Raw genomic sequence first — 15,541 nt, forward strand, 5'->3', positions numbered from 1 at the left:
CATGCAATGCACCCCTCCATTAAATTACACATTTCTCGAGGTAGGAATATCACGAACATAAGATCAATGGCTCATCCGAGAGAAGACATCCTACAAAGTTATGACATAGGCCAGTACTGAAATCTGACATGTATGATAGACATTTTCCCACTTCCAGTGTAGTGAGAGCAACTTTATCACGGTGCTACGTCATTACGGCCAGATTTCTACCTGCTTGAATGCCAATAACTTAGATACACATGAAAACAAGAAATGACCCAGGGAATTGATAGAACCTTTCCTTTAGGGATCTGCCCCCTTTTTTACATTTTCGCCTGAAGTGACATACCCAAATCTAACTGCCTGAAGCTCAGGCCGTGAAGCGAGGATATGCATATTCTTGGTACCATTTGAAAGGAAACACGTTGCAGTCTGTGGAAATTTGATAGGAAAATAGGAGGATATAACACAATAGATCTGGTAAAAGATAATACAAATTTAAAAACTAACCGTTCTTTTGTATTGTTTTTTGTACCATCGTCTTTGAAATGCAAGGGAAAGGCCATAATGTATTATTCCAGCCCAGGTGCAATTTAGATATGTGCAAAGTTTTAGACTGATCCAATGAACCATTGAATTTCTGTTCAAAATGTTGTATCAAGACTGCCCAAATGTGCCTAATTTGTTTATTAATAACTTTTCATGTTCAAAACGGTGCCCTGTCCTCAAACAATAGCATGGTATTATTTCACTTTATTAGCTACTGTAAATTTGACAGTGCAGTTAGATGAACAAGAATTTAAGCTTTCTGCCAATATCAGATATGTCTATGTCCTGGGAAACCCAGAATTAAACATGTGGTGCTTATTGTGTCGGAAAGAGCTGCAGAAAGGGCCGGCGAATCTGTTCTGATCTCTCCCTGTGAGCCCATAATGCCTCAACGGCCTCAGTTCCAATAGGAGCACAACAGTCATCGACCCTATGGGTTACCAAGAACAGCATGAAACTGTTGAGACACAGAACCCCCCCCCCCCCCCCACACACACACACACACACACACACGAAACAATGACTTCACCTTATGAGAGGGAGAAAGAGAGAGAGACAGAGACACAGACAGAGGAGAGAGAGAAAAGAGGTAGGCCAAGAGAGAGAAGGGAAGAGAGAGAGAGAAGGGAAGAGAGACAGAAGGGAACAGAGAGCGAGAAAGAGAAAGGAAGAGAGAGAGAGAGAGAGAGAGTTAGAAAGGAAGAGAAAGAGAGAGAAGGGAAGAGAGAGAGAGTGAGAGTTAGGGGAAGAGAGAGAGACAGAGAGAAAGAGAGAGAGGGAAGGGAAGAGAGAGAGAGAGAGAGAGAGAGAGAGAGAGAGAGAGAGAGAGAGAGAGAGAGAGAGAGAAAAAAGGAAAGAGACGAGAGATAGAAGGGAAAAGAAGGAAAGAGAGAAGAGAAAGAAAAGGAAAGTGAGAGAAGGGAAGAGAGAGAGAAGGGAAGACAGAGTTCTTCAGTGGGAACACATGGATGTACTTTTAATAATATCCTTCTTCTCTTCTTCAATCTTTCTGACACTTTATTTAAGGTTGGCAACAGGATTTGCGATGTTATCGAACAAATACCTAATTAAAGTTACTCTCTAACAACCTTCAGACTGTAAACTGAGCAACCTCACATTAGTCAATCATTTGACTAAAGAACTTGGCCATGAAGTGAACTTTTAACACACTGTGATGGCAATGGGTATATCATACAGTGGAAAGTCCTACAACATCAAATTGAATAAATTGTAATACAATGATAATCCAACGGAATTATTTTGTCTCTTTATCACTCATTATCAAAAACAAATTCAACTCAAACCCCTAATGCTCCTAATTGCCATACACTAACAGTGATGTCTTCAACAAAAGGCGGCCATTTTCAATGAATAAAAGACGCAAAGCACAAGCCAATGTTAAAAACAGGACACCAACCACTTAAGCTCATCTCATTGTCTACGATGTCACGTTTTCACAAGGCAAGTCCCGTTGCAGCCTGGGTAAATTGGCGTCTCTTTCTCGGGCGTGACAACAAAGCAACTAAATCGATTGCAGGTCTTGAGACACGGTCCACGTTGGTCAGACTTTAATTCTGCTCCTCCCACTCCAAAAGGCCATTACAGATGAAACGATTGTTTGCGTGTTGTGTGTGTTTGTCAAATGAATTATGTTCCTTCGACTCTAGGGGTCATTGCAGATCAAATGATTGTACGTGTGTTTTGTGTGTCGATGCATGTTTGAGAGAAAGTCTCTAAGGAAAATATTTTAAACAAACCATCAAAAGAAATGACACTCATGGTACACGTGTTTGTGTTGTGTGAAAACTATACATGTTTCTATGGGATTGGGTCACACCCACACCACACTGACTATGACTCTCTCTTTGGTCAGTCTGAGTCTGTTGCAATACTGACTTCTTACAGGGAGAATGGTAAACGGCCTGTTTTTTGCTAGCAATAGCTTGACCAGCTAATTTACTAAAAGCTCAGAGGTCTGTACAATGCAGTTAATTATACGCCACAAAACAATCAACGGCTTTTGTTTAGACTTGCAAATGGTCTGTGCCGCCATCAACATCCTAGTAAGATAGAGGACATGATGGACCAGCCATCTCACAAATTCTCTACGCTCCCGAGTGACGCAGTGGTCTAAGGGACTGCATCTCAGTGTTTAAGGCGTCACTACAGCCACACTGGTTTGATTCCAGGCTGTATCACAACCGTCTGTGATTGGGAGTCCCATAGCGCGGGGCACAATTGGCCCAGCGCCGTCCGGGTTTGGCCGGTGTAGGCCGTCATTGTAAATAAGAATTTGTTCTTAACTGACTTGCCTCGTTAAATAAAGGTTAAAATATTTATATAACCTAAAATATAAGGGTGTGTGTCCCAATAATATCTATCTTATTTTGAAGTGTGTACTCGTTTACAACTTCACACAAATCTAAAAGCAGTGGATTGGTGGCTAGGTATTTTTTAAATTAGGGGGGTGAAATCATATTTTCAAAATGGTGGTCTGACAAAGCATTGGGGGATCTTGGATTGTGCGAGACACTTCCATAGGGATTTGAAGCTCTGCACTCTTTATCTGATGCAGTGGCAAGGAATTCAAAAACCCATCTGCACAGTGACATTAATTCCTGCATTCTGCTTCGCCGTAAAAAGTTGGGATTTTTCAATTCATACTGATTCTGCGACTAGGTCTAATTAACTCCAACATGTGGTCATTAAAATTATTTGGTAATCCCCTTTTTTGTCTTTTTTTCCGGCATAAATGTGTATCTTCGCGCTCGCTCTATTTCAGTTCCATTTCCTATGTCCTCCTCTCTCTGCCTTTATTTATCTCTTGGTCTGTCTCTCTCTCTCTCTCACCCTGACACGCACACGCATTCACACACACTGCAGAGCCTCCTTCAGTATAAATCCCCAGTCTGAGGAGATGCAGACGGCTGCATTCCCAACTCTCTTTTTTGTCTGGAGTTTGGTCCTCCTTCTCATTCGGGGTGTGAAATAAGTCCTTTAGTGTTTTGTAATAACCCCAGGGATAAGCTGGATGCTCGTGGACCTCTGATGTCGGCATGTTAGTGTGGGGAGGACGTGTGTGTGTGTGTGTGTCTGTGTGTCTGTGTGTGTGTGTGTGTGTGTGTGTGTGTGTGTGTGTGTGTGTGTGTGTGTGTGTGTGTGTGTGTGTGTTGTGTGTGTGTGTGTGTGTGTGTGTGTGTGTGTGTGTGTGTGTGTGTGTGTGCTGTGTGTAGAGAAGGGATGTTTAAGTTTCGCCAAGGGCACTGACATCGGTAATTCTTACTCTGTTGTAGTAAATACCTTTAAATCAAGAAGAAAAAATAAACATTGGGTAAAGCTAGAAGGAGGACTCCCTCTGGCTCTCAGTCAGTGATATGCAGCTCATGTCATCTATTCCTGTCATTCCTCCTAACCTCCTCCTCTTTTTTTGCTCTCTCTTCCTGGTCTCTTTCTCTCTCCCTCTGTGTCTTTATCTACACCTGTGATTCAGTGAACAGCGCTTCAATGACGAGTAACCTTGTCTGAGACCAGAAGTCCTTAGCTCAGCAGGCTAACATAGCCTATGATAGCAAAATCAGGAGCCTTGCTTACCTGCAATGTACCACCATCGGCCCTGCGTCTGGGGGATTACAGGCTTTGACCCGTCTGAGGAAGGCCAGGAACGGAGTGGGGTGCTCGGGTACCCCGTGGTCCGGCCAGGCCGTGAACTGGAACTGCCTCACCTCTCTTTTCTCACTGGAGCCATTCTGATAGACAGAGGAAAAGTCTGTCAATAATACTTCAATGCCTTTAGTGGACAGGAGGTGTGGTCCAGTTTAAAAAAAAAAAGATCTTTATAACATTTCAAAGGCACTGCATCAATGATGCCAGGGGAATAGAGTAAAGCTACTGGCCCGTGGCTATGGTTCTCAGTTTAACTCAGTTTAATAGACTTTACTCTTGGAAAGTGTTGGACTGTGTTAGTTCTCTGAGTTCATGGTACAGACCGGAATTTGGTGTCTGACTTCCAGGTGAAATAAAGATAACGGTTAAATTAATAATAAGAAATAAAACGTACTTTATAAAGTGCAAATGTCCTGACGCAGTATGTGGCCAGCTCCACCGTGTCCAAAAGTGTCACCTGGATGAGGCCGTAGGTCTCCGTCCCTCTCGTGGGCCAGTACTGGTCACATTTCACCTGAAATTGAGAGAAAATAAGTGGTTTGGTCAAACATTCGAACAACTCTGTCTCTAGCCAGGTTCCAACAAATAGAGGCATGACGCAACTACTTTGTTTGAAGTACGTCAAATAAACGATATCTTCTATATTTTCAGTGTACAAAAAGTTAAACTTAGAGAGTCTGTGCCCACATCCCTAACAACAGTATGAAAAAAGTTCTGATCTGATCTGATCCTCAATGCTCCATTTCTGTCCTCTAACTCTCTGAACGACTGTCTTGAGTTGGAACTATACGGACCCTAATAGACGCAACTGACGCATGATCATCCAGCTTCATGAAGGAAAGTCGAGGCGAGGCAAAGATCACTTGTGTGATTTCACAATGGAGGAAAACAGGCCCAGCTAAGACGTTCCACTCAAGCCCGACTGTGCTATTTATTAGCCTGACAGGTTCTGTAATTACAATCTTAACTGCAGTTTTCCAATCACATTACAGGCAAACGTTTATTATGGTTATAGCATTTTTGTTGTCCAGCAAACAGGCAATAAAACACAACCTCCATTACAGTATTGTCGTTTCGCTGCAAAAGGGAAGCGTGGTGAACTCAAAGAGTCTTCATGCAGATGCCTTACCTCATACACTATACTACCCTCATCTTACAGTGGAAGGTGCTGCTGCTGAAACTCAACTGAGAATAGATTCTTCTTATTATCAGTGTATAATCAACAGAATGTGTGTGCAGTAAATGTGGTGCAGTAAGGATACACAATTTCAATAATCTAAAGATTATTTAAAAAAATACATATATACATTTCCACAACTTTAGGAAAGTATTTTGAATGATAACAACCAAGTAAAACATTCACTACATGACCAAAAGTATGTGGACACCTACCCGTCGAACATTTAATTCCAAAATCATTGGCATTAATGTGGGGTTGGTCCCCCCTTTGCTGCTATAACAGCCTCCACTCTTCTAAGAAGGCTTTCCACTAGATGCTGGAACATTTCTGCGGGGACTTGCTTCCATTCACCCACAAGACCATTAGTGAGGTTGGGGACTGATGTTGGGCGATTAGGCCTGTCATTGTATGCTGTATTGTTAAGATTTCCCTTCACTGGAACTGAGGGGACTAGCCTGAACCATAAAAAACAGCCCCAGACAATTATTCCTCATCCACCAAACTTTACAGTTGGCACTATGCATAGGGCAGGTAGTGTTCTCCTGACATCTGCCAAACCCAGATCATTCCGCTGGACTGCCAGATGGTGAAGTGCGATGGTGAAGTTTACACCACTCCAGACGATGCTTGGCATTGCGCATGGTGATCTTAGGCTTGTGTGTGGCTGCTCAGCCATGGAAACCCATTTCATGAAGCTCCTGATGAACAGTTCTTGTGCTTACGTTGCTTCCAGAGGCAGTTTGGAACTCGGTAGTGAGTGTTGCAACTGAGGACAACACTTGGCGGTTGCATTCTGTCGGCTTGTGTGGCTTACCACTTTGCGGCTGAGCCGTTGTTGCTCCTAGACGTTTCCACTTCACAATAACAGCACTTACAGTTGACTGGGGCCGCTCTAGCAGGGCAAAAAATGTACGAACTGACATGTTGTAAAGGTGGCATCCTATGACAGTGCCACGTTGAAAGTCACTGAACTTTTCAGTAAGACCATTCTACTGCCAATGCTTGTCTATGGAGATTGCATGGCTGTGTGACTCATTTCATACACCTGTCAGCAACGGGTGTGACTGAAATAGACAAATCCACTCATTTGAAGGGCTGTCCACATACTTTTGTATATGTAGTGTATGAGAGCATCTGCAATATACCGAGAGGGCTTCAGATGTTTCGAGCCAATCATCCAAAGGATGTTAGCTACACAATGAAGCTTATTAAATCATCAGAAATGCTGTCAAACAAGCTGCTAAAGCTTGACAGAGTTCTATAAGGCAGCTTTTGTATGTATTCACAACAGAACTAGAACCAGACATCAACACATGCACTCGGGTCTACAATATAGGCTAGCGAATAGTGAAAGCAATCCACTCACAGCATCTATTCATTGAGTTCTACCAGGTGATACAGTGACATGTCAGGTAGAATACATTGAATTGTTCTCCTCTTGAGAGACCAATGTCTTTTGGGAGACCATTTAAACAAGTTAATAACAGATCTTTAGAGAAGGAATTGTGTGTAAGTAGCGACCTTGCAACTTGTGGAGACCATGCGGTCTTTGTTTCTTTGTGATTTCAAACATACATAAGAGACCTTGCAGTGTCAGACACAAGTGTGTCTTTTCACCTTGAAAGAGTGAAAAAGTGCTGTGTGCTTGGTTGTTGTGCCGAGTGACTGACATTTTAGCATTAGCGACATATTCCGCTATAGCTTAAAGGGGCAATCTGCCGTTCAAACCTTCATTACAGTATTGTCGTTTAGCAGTTCAGACAATAACTAAGCGGTCACCCCACAACTATTTTGGTAAATAGCTAAACCACACATGCAACCACTCTCAAATTCACAGACAGAGCACTGACCATCCATAAAACAATTATAGTTTTAACCATGTTTTTTTAGGCTCTACAGTGTTTGTTTACAATTACATTGTTTACAAAGGAAGGAGCAAAACCAGCTCATATTTTGTGTTCTGACGGGGTAGAACTATTGAACTAAGCTTATGAGGCATGTATTTGTTAAATTCTTCAACAATCAACGGGTATGTATTATTCGTTTCAAAGTTGAAATAAAAAATGGATGTAGCAACGGCAGATTGTCCCTTTAAAGCAGTGCTGCTGGCTAGCCTAGTGGCCATGCGACTAACTACACTAACGGTTTAGCAGCACTAATACTAAAAAAGACAAAAGGAAAACTCATGAGGTGGCAAATAAAGGAGTGAGTGACATCCATTGGCATCAGAATAGAAATATGAGGGAATCTGAAGGGACATGACACAAAATGCACAAAGAAATAGGAACACAGAATGAAAGGAAGAATGGGCAGGCCAAAGAAAATGTTAAGGCAGGGAATTTGCATCACAGAAGAAAATGGAGGAGCCATGAGGAGTCATGAGTTAAGGTATAATGTTGCCTTTTCAATAAAGCTTGGAAGTAAGCTAATGGAAAACAGACACATTGAATTGTACCTATTTTGCATCTGACAAGTATATCTGGAATCTGGAATTACATTCCGGTATACTTGCTTTACAGACCATGTACACTGATATTAAAATGTAGATGCTTGAGGTAGAACATATAACAATGGCATAGTTTCACATTTCAGTGCCTGACTTTTTCTTGTTTACAAATCCAATAATATGACACGTGTCCCATATATGGACATTCAGAGAATGACTAAATGTTGTTTCTTCGACTATGACTAATGTCAGGGTTGAATAACGTGGATCTGTGCAATAGACCTAGACCTCTGCTAAAGACACATTCTACTCAGAGCATGATAATCAAATGAACAATAATGGATCCCACAGGGCTGATCCCAGATCTGTGCTTACCCTCGATCTCTCCTCCAGCTTGGTCATCATGACGATGTTGGCACTCCGCTGTTCCCAGATCATCCTCCAGAAGTCGCCAAACGTCTCAGGCAGCGAGCCCTGCGTGGCGATGTACGCATTCTGCTTCCTGTAGCCGTCAATGTAGTTGGAGTTGATGTAATCACTTCCAGGGATACCTTGGAAAGAGGAGGGAAAGGGATTAGAATGGTTGATGATGATGATGTGTGTGTGTGTGTGTGTGTGTGTGTGTGTGTGTGTGTGTGTGTGTGTGTGTGTGTGTGTGTGTGTGTGTGTGTGTGTGTGTGTGTGTGTGTGTGTGTGTGTGTGTGTGTGTGTGTGTGTGTGTGTGTGTGTGTGGTCTGTGTGTGGAGAGTGATTAACCTTGGTTGTACGACACACAGGGAAGACGCAATGAGTGACACAAAACAGTGGCTTCAGCTTCAGAGGGATCAATAATGTTAGTCCATCCACTTGCAGGTACTGTGAAAGGTGAAGTCCCACTATGGTAGTGCTTACAGGTTTAGACCCCTGCTCGTCCGACTCAATACCTTCAGTTGTTTTGACAATAAACAACACTTAATCCTGACAGTTCTTTCAAACAAAAAAGGACACAACTCCAGGGTTAGTTTTCTTACTCAGGCACTACCCAGGCAAACAGTCTATACTGTGTTTTTCGTTTAAGCTTTGCCATTGTGTGCCTTTTGTGTCATCTATCAACACAAAATGGCGGTCTACTTGTTGAATCACTGTGTCAATTGTTATCTTACTCTTGAATGTAACGATGATTCCAAAAAGAGCATTTCCGCTATCTACCGTGAACTTGAGAGATAGAGTTTGGCTTTGAAAAACGCCTTCTCCCCACCTCTCTCCTCAACCTCACAGAGAGAAAAACAAACAACAAAACCTCCTACTCTCCTCTTTTTTCACCGCTTGCTAAATGAAAGCGCCGTGGTCTTTTCCAATCCGGGAAGAGGAGAAGACGGAGCTGACAGTTAGTCAATGCTTCGGGACTGGCAGTTGAGGGCCCGGTGCACACATGGACGACGAAGATAAGTCTCATCTGCATGGGCGCCACGTTTCCACAGTCAACCCACCCACGCTCCAGCTCTCCTCCCTTCCCCTTTTCTCCCAGGTAACGTATTTAGTACAACCAAAAAAAAAAAAAAAAAAGAATCTGAGCTCATTCAAACCCCAACATTTCTTACTCTTCTTTTCCTCCCTTCCTTTTCCCTCCTAAACCCTTTAGTACAGCCGTTGCCTGGCTGTATAGTTCCATGATGGACAAGGGATAAAGACGATTAAGCCCCCAGCTTTCAAACTGGGAGGGAAAAAGAGACACTATCATGATTTAATGAAAACAAGAGTGTCTGGATGCATATTTGCTAAATGGTTTCTCGGAAGACAGCTGAAGTGTCACTCATGATTTGTGGAGAACGCAACCATCTGCTTGCAACACTTTCAATATCGTTATCAAGACAGAAACACAACTAATAATATGGCGCAGATATTAAAACTTGGCAAATGATCGAAGAATCACATACAAAATTGCCAGCTTGTCTTAAAACTGTCTGAAAGTGCCATGTGTGTTAGGAATTTTAATGGCTTTCCATTTATTTTGGTATTAATCCACACTGAAGTAACTTTTGGAAAAAGTTATCTTTCAGAGTACTAGGTTGGCCTGTAACCCCAGGCAAGAGGTCATGAGTCTATAAATGATGTGAGCTAGACCTTTAAAAAGGTTAAAATTCACAACGCCGCAGGGCCAGACGGATTACCAGGATGTATACTCAGAGCATGAACTGACCAGCTGGCAAGTGTTTTCACTGACATTTTCAACCTCCCTGACCCAGTCTGTAATACCTACATATTTCAAGCAGACCACCATAGTCCCTGTGCCCAAAAATTGCTCCTGAGTGGTACCGTGGTCTAAGGCACTGCATCTCAGTGCAAGAGGTGTCACTGCAGTATCTGGTTTGAATCCAGGCTGCATCACATCTGGCCACATCTGGCCGTACCATAGGGCGACGCACAATTGGCCCAGCATCGTCCGGGTTTGGCCGGGATAGGTCGGCATTACACGCAGTCAGTCAGGAAAGCTAAGGCCAGCTTCTTCAGGCAGAAGTTTGCATCCTGTAGCTCCAACTCCAAAAAGTTCTGGGACACTGTGAAGTCCATGGAGAACAAGAGCACCTCCTCCCAGCTGCCCACTACACTGAGGCTAGGAAACACGGTCTCCACCGATAAATCCATGATTATCGAAAACTTCAATAAGCACTTCTCAACGGCTGGCCATGCCTTCCGCCTGGCTACTCCAACCTCGGCCAACAGCTCCGCCCCCCGTAGTTCCTCACCCAAGCCTCTCCAGGTTCTCCTTTACCCAAATCCAGATAGCAGATGTTCTGAAAGAGCTGCAAAACCTGGACCCGTACAAATCACCTGGGCTTGACAATCTGGACCCGCTATTTCTGAAACTATCTGCCGCCATTGTCGCAACCCCTATTACCAGCCTGTTCAACCTCTCTTTCATATCGTCTGAGATCCCCAAGGATTGAAAGCTGCCGCAGTCATCCCCCTCTTCAAAGGGGAGACACCCTGGACCCAAACTGCTATAGACCTATATCCATCCTGCCCTGCCTATCTAAGGTCTTCGAAAGCCAAGTCAACAAACAGGTCACTGACCATCTCGAATCCCACCGTACCTTCTCCGCTGTGCAATCTGGTTTCCGAGCCGGTCACGGGTGCACCTCAGCCACACTCAAGGTACTAAACGATATCATAACCGCCATCGATAAAAGACAGTACTGTGCAGCCGTCTTCATCGACCTCGCCAAGGCTTTCGACTCTGTCAATCACCAAATTCTTATCGGCAGACTCAACAGCCTCGGTTTTTCGGATGACTGCCTTGCCTGGTTCACCAATTACTTTGCAGACAGAGTTCAGTGTGTCAAATCAGAGGGCATGCTGTCCGGTCCTCTGGCAGTCTCTATGGGGGTGCCACAGGGTTCAATTCTCGGGCCGACTCTTTTCTCTGTATATATCAATGATGTTGCTCTTGCTGCGGGCGATTCCCTGATCCACCTCTACGCAGACGACACCATTCTATATACTTTCGGCCCGTCATTGGACACTGTGCTATCCAACCTCCAAACGAGCTTCAATGCCATACAGCACTCCTTCCGTGGCCTCCAACTGCTCTTAAACGCGAGTAAAACCAAATGCATGCTTTTCAACCGATCGCTGCCTGCACCCGCATGCCCGACTAGCATCACCACCCTGGATGGTTCCAACCTTGAATATGTGGACATCTATAAGTACCTAGGTGTCTGGCTAGACTGCAAACTCTCCTTCCAGACTCACATCAAACATCTCCAATCAAAAATCAAATCCAGAGTCGGCTTTCTATTCCGCAACAAAGCCTCCTTCACTCACGCTGCCAAGCTTACCCTAGTAAAACTGACTATCCTACCGATCCTCGACTTCGGCGATGTCATCTACAAAATGGCTTCCAACACTCTACTCAGCAAACTGGATGCAGTCTATCACAGTGCCATCCGTTTTGTCACTAAAGCACCTTATACCACCCACCACTGCGACTTGTATGCTCTAGTCGGCTGGCCCTCACTACATATTCGTCGCCAAACCCACTGGCTCCAGGTCATCTACAAGTCCATGCTAGGTAAAGCTCCGCCTTATCTCAGTTCACTGGTCACGATGGCAACACCCATCCGTAGCACGAGCTCCAGCAGGTGTATCTCACTGATCATCCCTAAAGCCAACACCTCATTTGGCCGCCTTTCGTTCCAGTACTCTGCTGCCTGTGACTGGAACGAATTGCAAAAATCGCTGAAGTTGGAGACTTTTATCTCCCTCTCCAACTTCAAACATCAGCTATCCGAGCAGCTAACCGATCGCTGCAGCTGTACATAGTCTATAGGTAAATAGCTCACCCTTTTTCACCTACCTCATTCCCATACTGTTTTTATACTGTTTTTATTTATTTACTTTTCTGCTCTTTTGCACACCAATATCTCTACCTGTACATGCCCATCTGATCATTTATCACTCCAGTGTTAATCTGCAAAATTGTATTATTCGCCTACCTCCTCATGCCTTTTGCACACATTGTATATAGACTGCCCATTTTTTTCTACTGTGTTATTGACTTGCTAATTGTTTACTCCATGTGTAACTCTGTGTTGTCTGTTCACACTGCTATGCTTTATCTTGGCCAGGTCGCAGTTGCAAATGAGAACTTGTTCTCAACTAGCCTACCTGGTTAAATAAAGGTGAAATAAAAAAATAAATAAAAAAAAATAAGAATTTGTTCTTAACTGACTTGTCTATTTAAATAAAGGTTAAATTAAATTTAAAAATTATCAAAAAAGCCAAGGTAACCTGTCTAAATGAGTATCACCTGTATAGCACTCACATCTGTAGCCATGAAAGGCTTTGAAAGGCTGGCCATTGCTCACATCAACCTCATCTTCATCACAGACATCCTGGACTCACTCCAACAGATCCACAGACTACGCGATCTCTAATGCACTCCAGACTGCCCTTTCCCACTTGGACAAAAGGAACACCTATGTGAGAATGCTGTTCACTGACTACAGCTCAGCGTTCAACATCAATGCGCCATCCAAGCTCACCACTAAGCTAAGGACCCTGGGATTAAACACATCCCTCTGCAACTGGATCCTGGACTTCCTGAAGGGTTGCCCCATGGTGGTGAAGCTAGGCAACAACACATCTGCCTTGCTGACCCTCAACACAGGGGCCCCTTAGGGGTGCGTGCATAGTCCCCTGCTGTACTCCCTGTTTACCCACGACTGTGTGGCTGCACATGTCTCTCACACCATCATTAAGTTTGCAGGCGACATGACGGTGGTAGGAATGATCACCGATGACGATGAGACTGTCTACAGGGAGGTCAGAGATCTGGCAGTGTGGTGCCAGGATATAAACCTACGGTACATCACTGGGGGCCGAGCTCACTGCCATCCAGGACCTCTATACCAGGCGGAGTCAGAGGAAGGCCCTAAAAATGGGTAAAGACTCCAGCCACCCAAGTCACCAGCAAGCGGTCAGCGATTCACCAAGTCTGGAACCAACAGGACCCTGAACAGCTTCTACACTCAAGCTATAAACCACTTCGACCCTCAAGATGAACAGCTTCTACCCTCAAGTTAGGAAAGAAAAGGCTGGCTTTTTCAAAAATAAATTTGCATCCTGTAGCTCTAACTCCAAAAGGTTCTGGGACACTGGAGTCCATGGAGAATAAGAGCACCTCCTCCCAGCTGCCCACTGCACTGAGGCGAGGAAACACTGTCACCACCGATAAATACACGATAATCGAGAATTTCAAAAAACATTTCTCTATGGCTGGCCATGCTTTCCTCCTGGCTACCCCAACCCCGGCCAACAGGTCCGGACCCCCAGCAGCTACTTGCCCAAGCCTCCCAGCTTCTCCTTCACCCAAACCCAGTTAGCAGATGTCCTGAAAGAGCTGCAAAACCTGGACCCGTACAAATCAGCTGGGCTTGACAATCTGGACCCTCTCTTTCTAAAATTATCCGCCACCATTGTTGCAACCCCTATTACCAGTCTGTCCAATCCCACTTTCGTATCGTCCGAGATACCAAAAGATTGGAAAGCTGCCGCGGTCATCCCCCTCTTCAAAGGGGGTGACACTCTAGACCCAACTGTTACAGACCTATATCCATCCTGCCCTGCCTTTCTAAAGTCTTTGAAAGCCAAGTTAATAAACAGATCACTGATCATTTCGAATCCCACTGTACCCTCTCCGCTGTGCAATCCGTTTTCTGAGCTGGTCACCGGTGCACCTTAGCCGTGCTCAAGGTACTAAACAATATCATAACCGCCATCAATAAAAGACAGTACTGTGGAGCCATCTTCATCGACCTGGCCAAGGCTTTCGACTCTGTCAATCAACACATTCTTATCGGCAGACTCAACAGCTTTGGTTTCTCAAATGACTGCCTCGCCTGGTTCACCAACTACTTCTCAGATAGAGTTCAGTGTGTCAAATCGGAGGGCCTGTTTTCCGGACCTCTGGCAGTCTCTATGGGGGTGCCACAACGTTAAATTCTCAGGCCGACTATTTTCTGTGTATATATCAACAATGTCGCTCTTGCTGCGCCTCTACACAGATGACACCATTCTGTATACATCTGGCCCTTCTTTGGACAGTGTTAACAAACCTCTAAATGAGCTTCAATGCCATACAACACTCCTTCCGTGGCCTCTAACTGCTCTTAAATGCTAGTAAAACTAAATGCATGCTTTTCAACTGATCGTTGCCCGCATCCGCCCGCCCGACTAGCATCACTACTCTGGGCGGTTCTGACTTAGAATATGTGGACAACTACAAGTACCTAGGTGTCTGGTTAGACTGTAAACTCTCCTTCCAGACTCACATTAAGCATATCCAATCCAAAATGACATCTAGAATCAGCTTCCTATTTCGCAACAAAGCATCGTTCACTTATGCTGCCAAACATACCCTCATAAAACTGACCATCCTACTTATCCTCTACTTCGGCAATGTAATTTACATGATAGCCTCCAACACTCTACTCAGCAAACTGCATGCAGTCTATCACAGTGCCATCCGTTTTGTCACCAAAGCCCCATATACTACCCACCACTGCGACCTGTATGCTCTCATCGGCTGGCCCTCGCTACATATTCGTCGCCAGACCCACTGGCTCCAGGGCATCTATAAGTATTTGCTAGGTAAAGCTCTGCCTTATCTCAGCTCACTGATCATGATAACACCCACCTGTAGAACGCGCTCCAGCAGCTATATCTCCCTGGTCATCCCTAAAGCCAACACCTGCTTTGGTCGTTTTTCCTTCCAGTTCTCTGCTGCCAATGACGGGAACGAATTTCAAAAATCGCTGAAGTTGGAGACTTATATCTCCCTCACTAACTTCAAACATCAGATATCTGAGCAGCTAACCGATCGCTGCAGCTGTACACAGCCCATCTGTAAATAGCCCATCCTGTCACGTTCTGACCTTAGTTCCTTTATTTTGTCTTTGTGTTAGTTTGGTCAGGGCGTTAGTTGGGGTGGATAGTCTATGTTATTTTTTCTTTGTTGTATTTCTGTGTTTGGCCTGGTATGGTTCTCAATCAGAGGCAGCTGTCGATCGTTGCCTCTGATTGAGAATCATACTTAGGTAGCCTGTTTTCCACATTTTGGTTGTGGGTGATTATTTTCTGTGTCAGTGTTTGCTCCATACGGGACTGTGTCGGTTTCCATTTATTCTCTTATTCTTTTGTTTTCTGTGTTCAGTTATATTTCATTAAAATTATATTATGGACAC

General features: G+C 44.3%; 1 protein-coding gene across 15 annotated transcripts in view; it reads right to left on the reverse strand.

Annotated features, from left to right (window-relative positions):
- Positions 1-15,541, reverse strand: part of LOC118391984 (receptor-type tyrosine-protein phosphatase delta-like) — a 377,633-nt gene that overhangs the window by 19,763 nt on the left and 342,329 nt on the right. For all 15 annotated transcript variants that reach the window (XM_052459507.1, XM_052459505.1, XM_052459506.1 and 12 more), the window contains 3 exons: positions 8,193-8,368; positions 4,586-4,705; positions 4,120-4,274 (listed from right to left, as the gene is read on the reverse strand). In XM_052459507.1, the coding sequence (XP_052315467.1) occupies positions 4,120-4,274; positions 4,586-4,705; positions 8,193-8,368 (451 nt within the window). The remainder of the gene's footprint in view (positions 1-4,119; positions 4,275-4,585; positions 4,706-8,192; positions 8,369-15,541) is intronic.

The sequence above is a fragment of the Oncorhynchus keta genome, chromosome 13 (genome assembly GCF_023373465.1).
Source record: "Oncorhynchus keta strain PuntledgeMale-10-30-2019 chromosome 13, Oket_V2, whole genome shotgun sequence".
NCBI classification, from domain to species: Eukaryota; Metazoa; Chordata; class Actinopteri; order Salmoniformes; family Salmonidae; genus Oncorhynchus; species Oncorhynchus keta.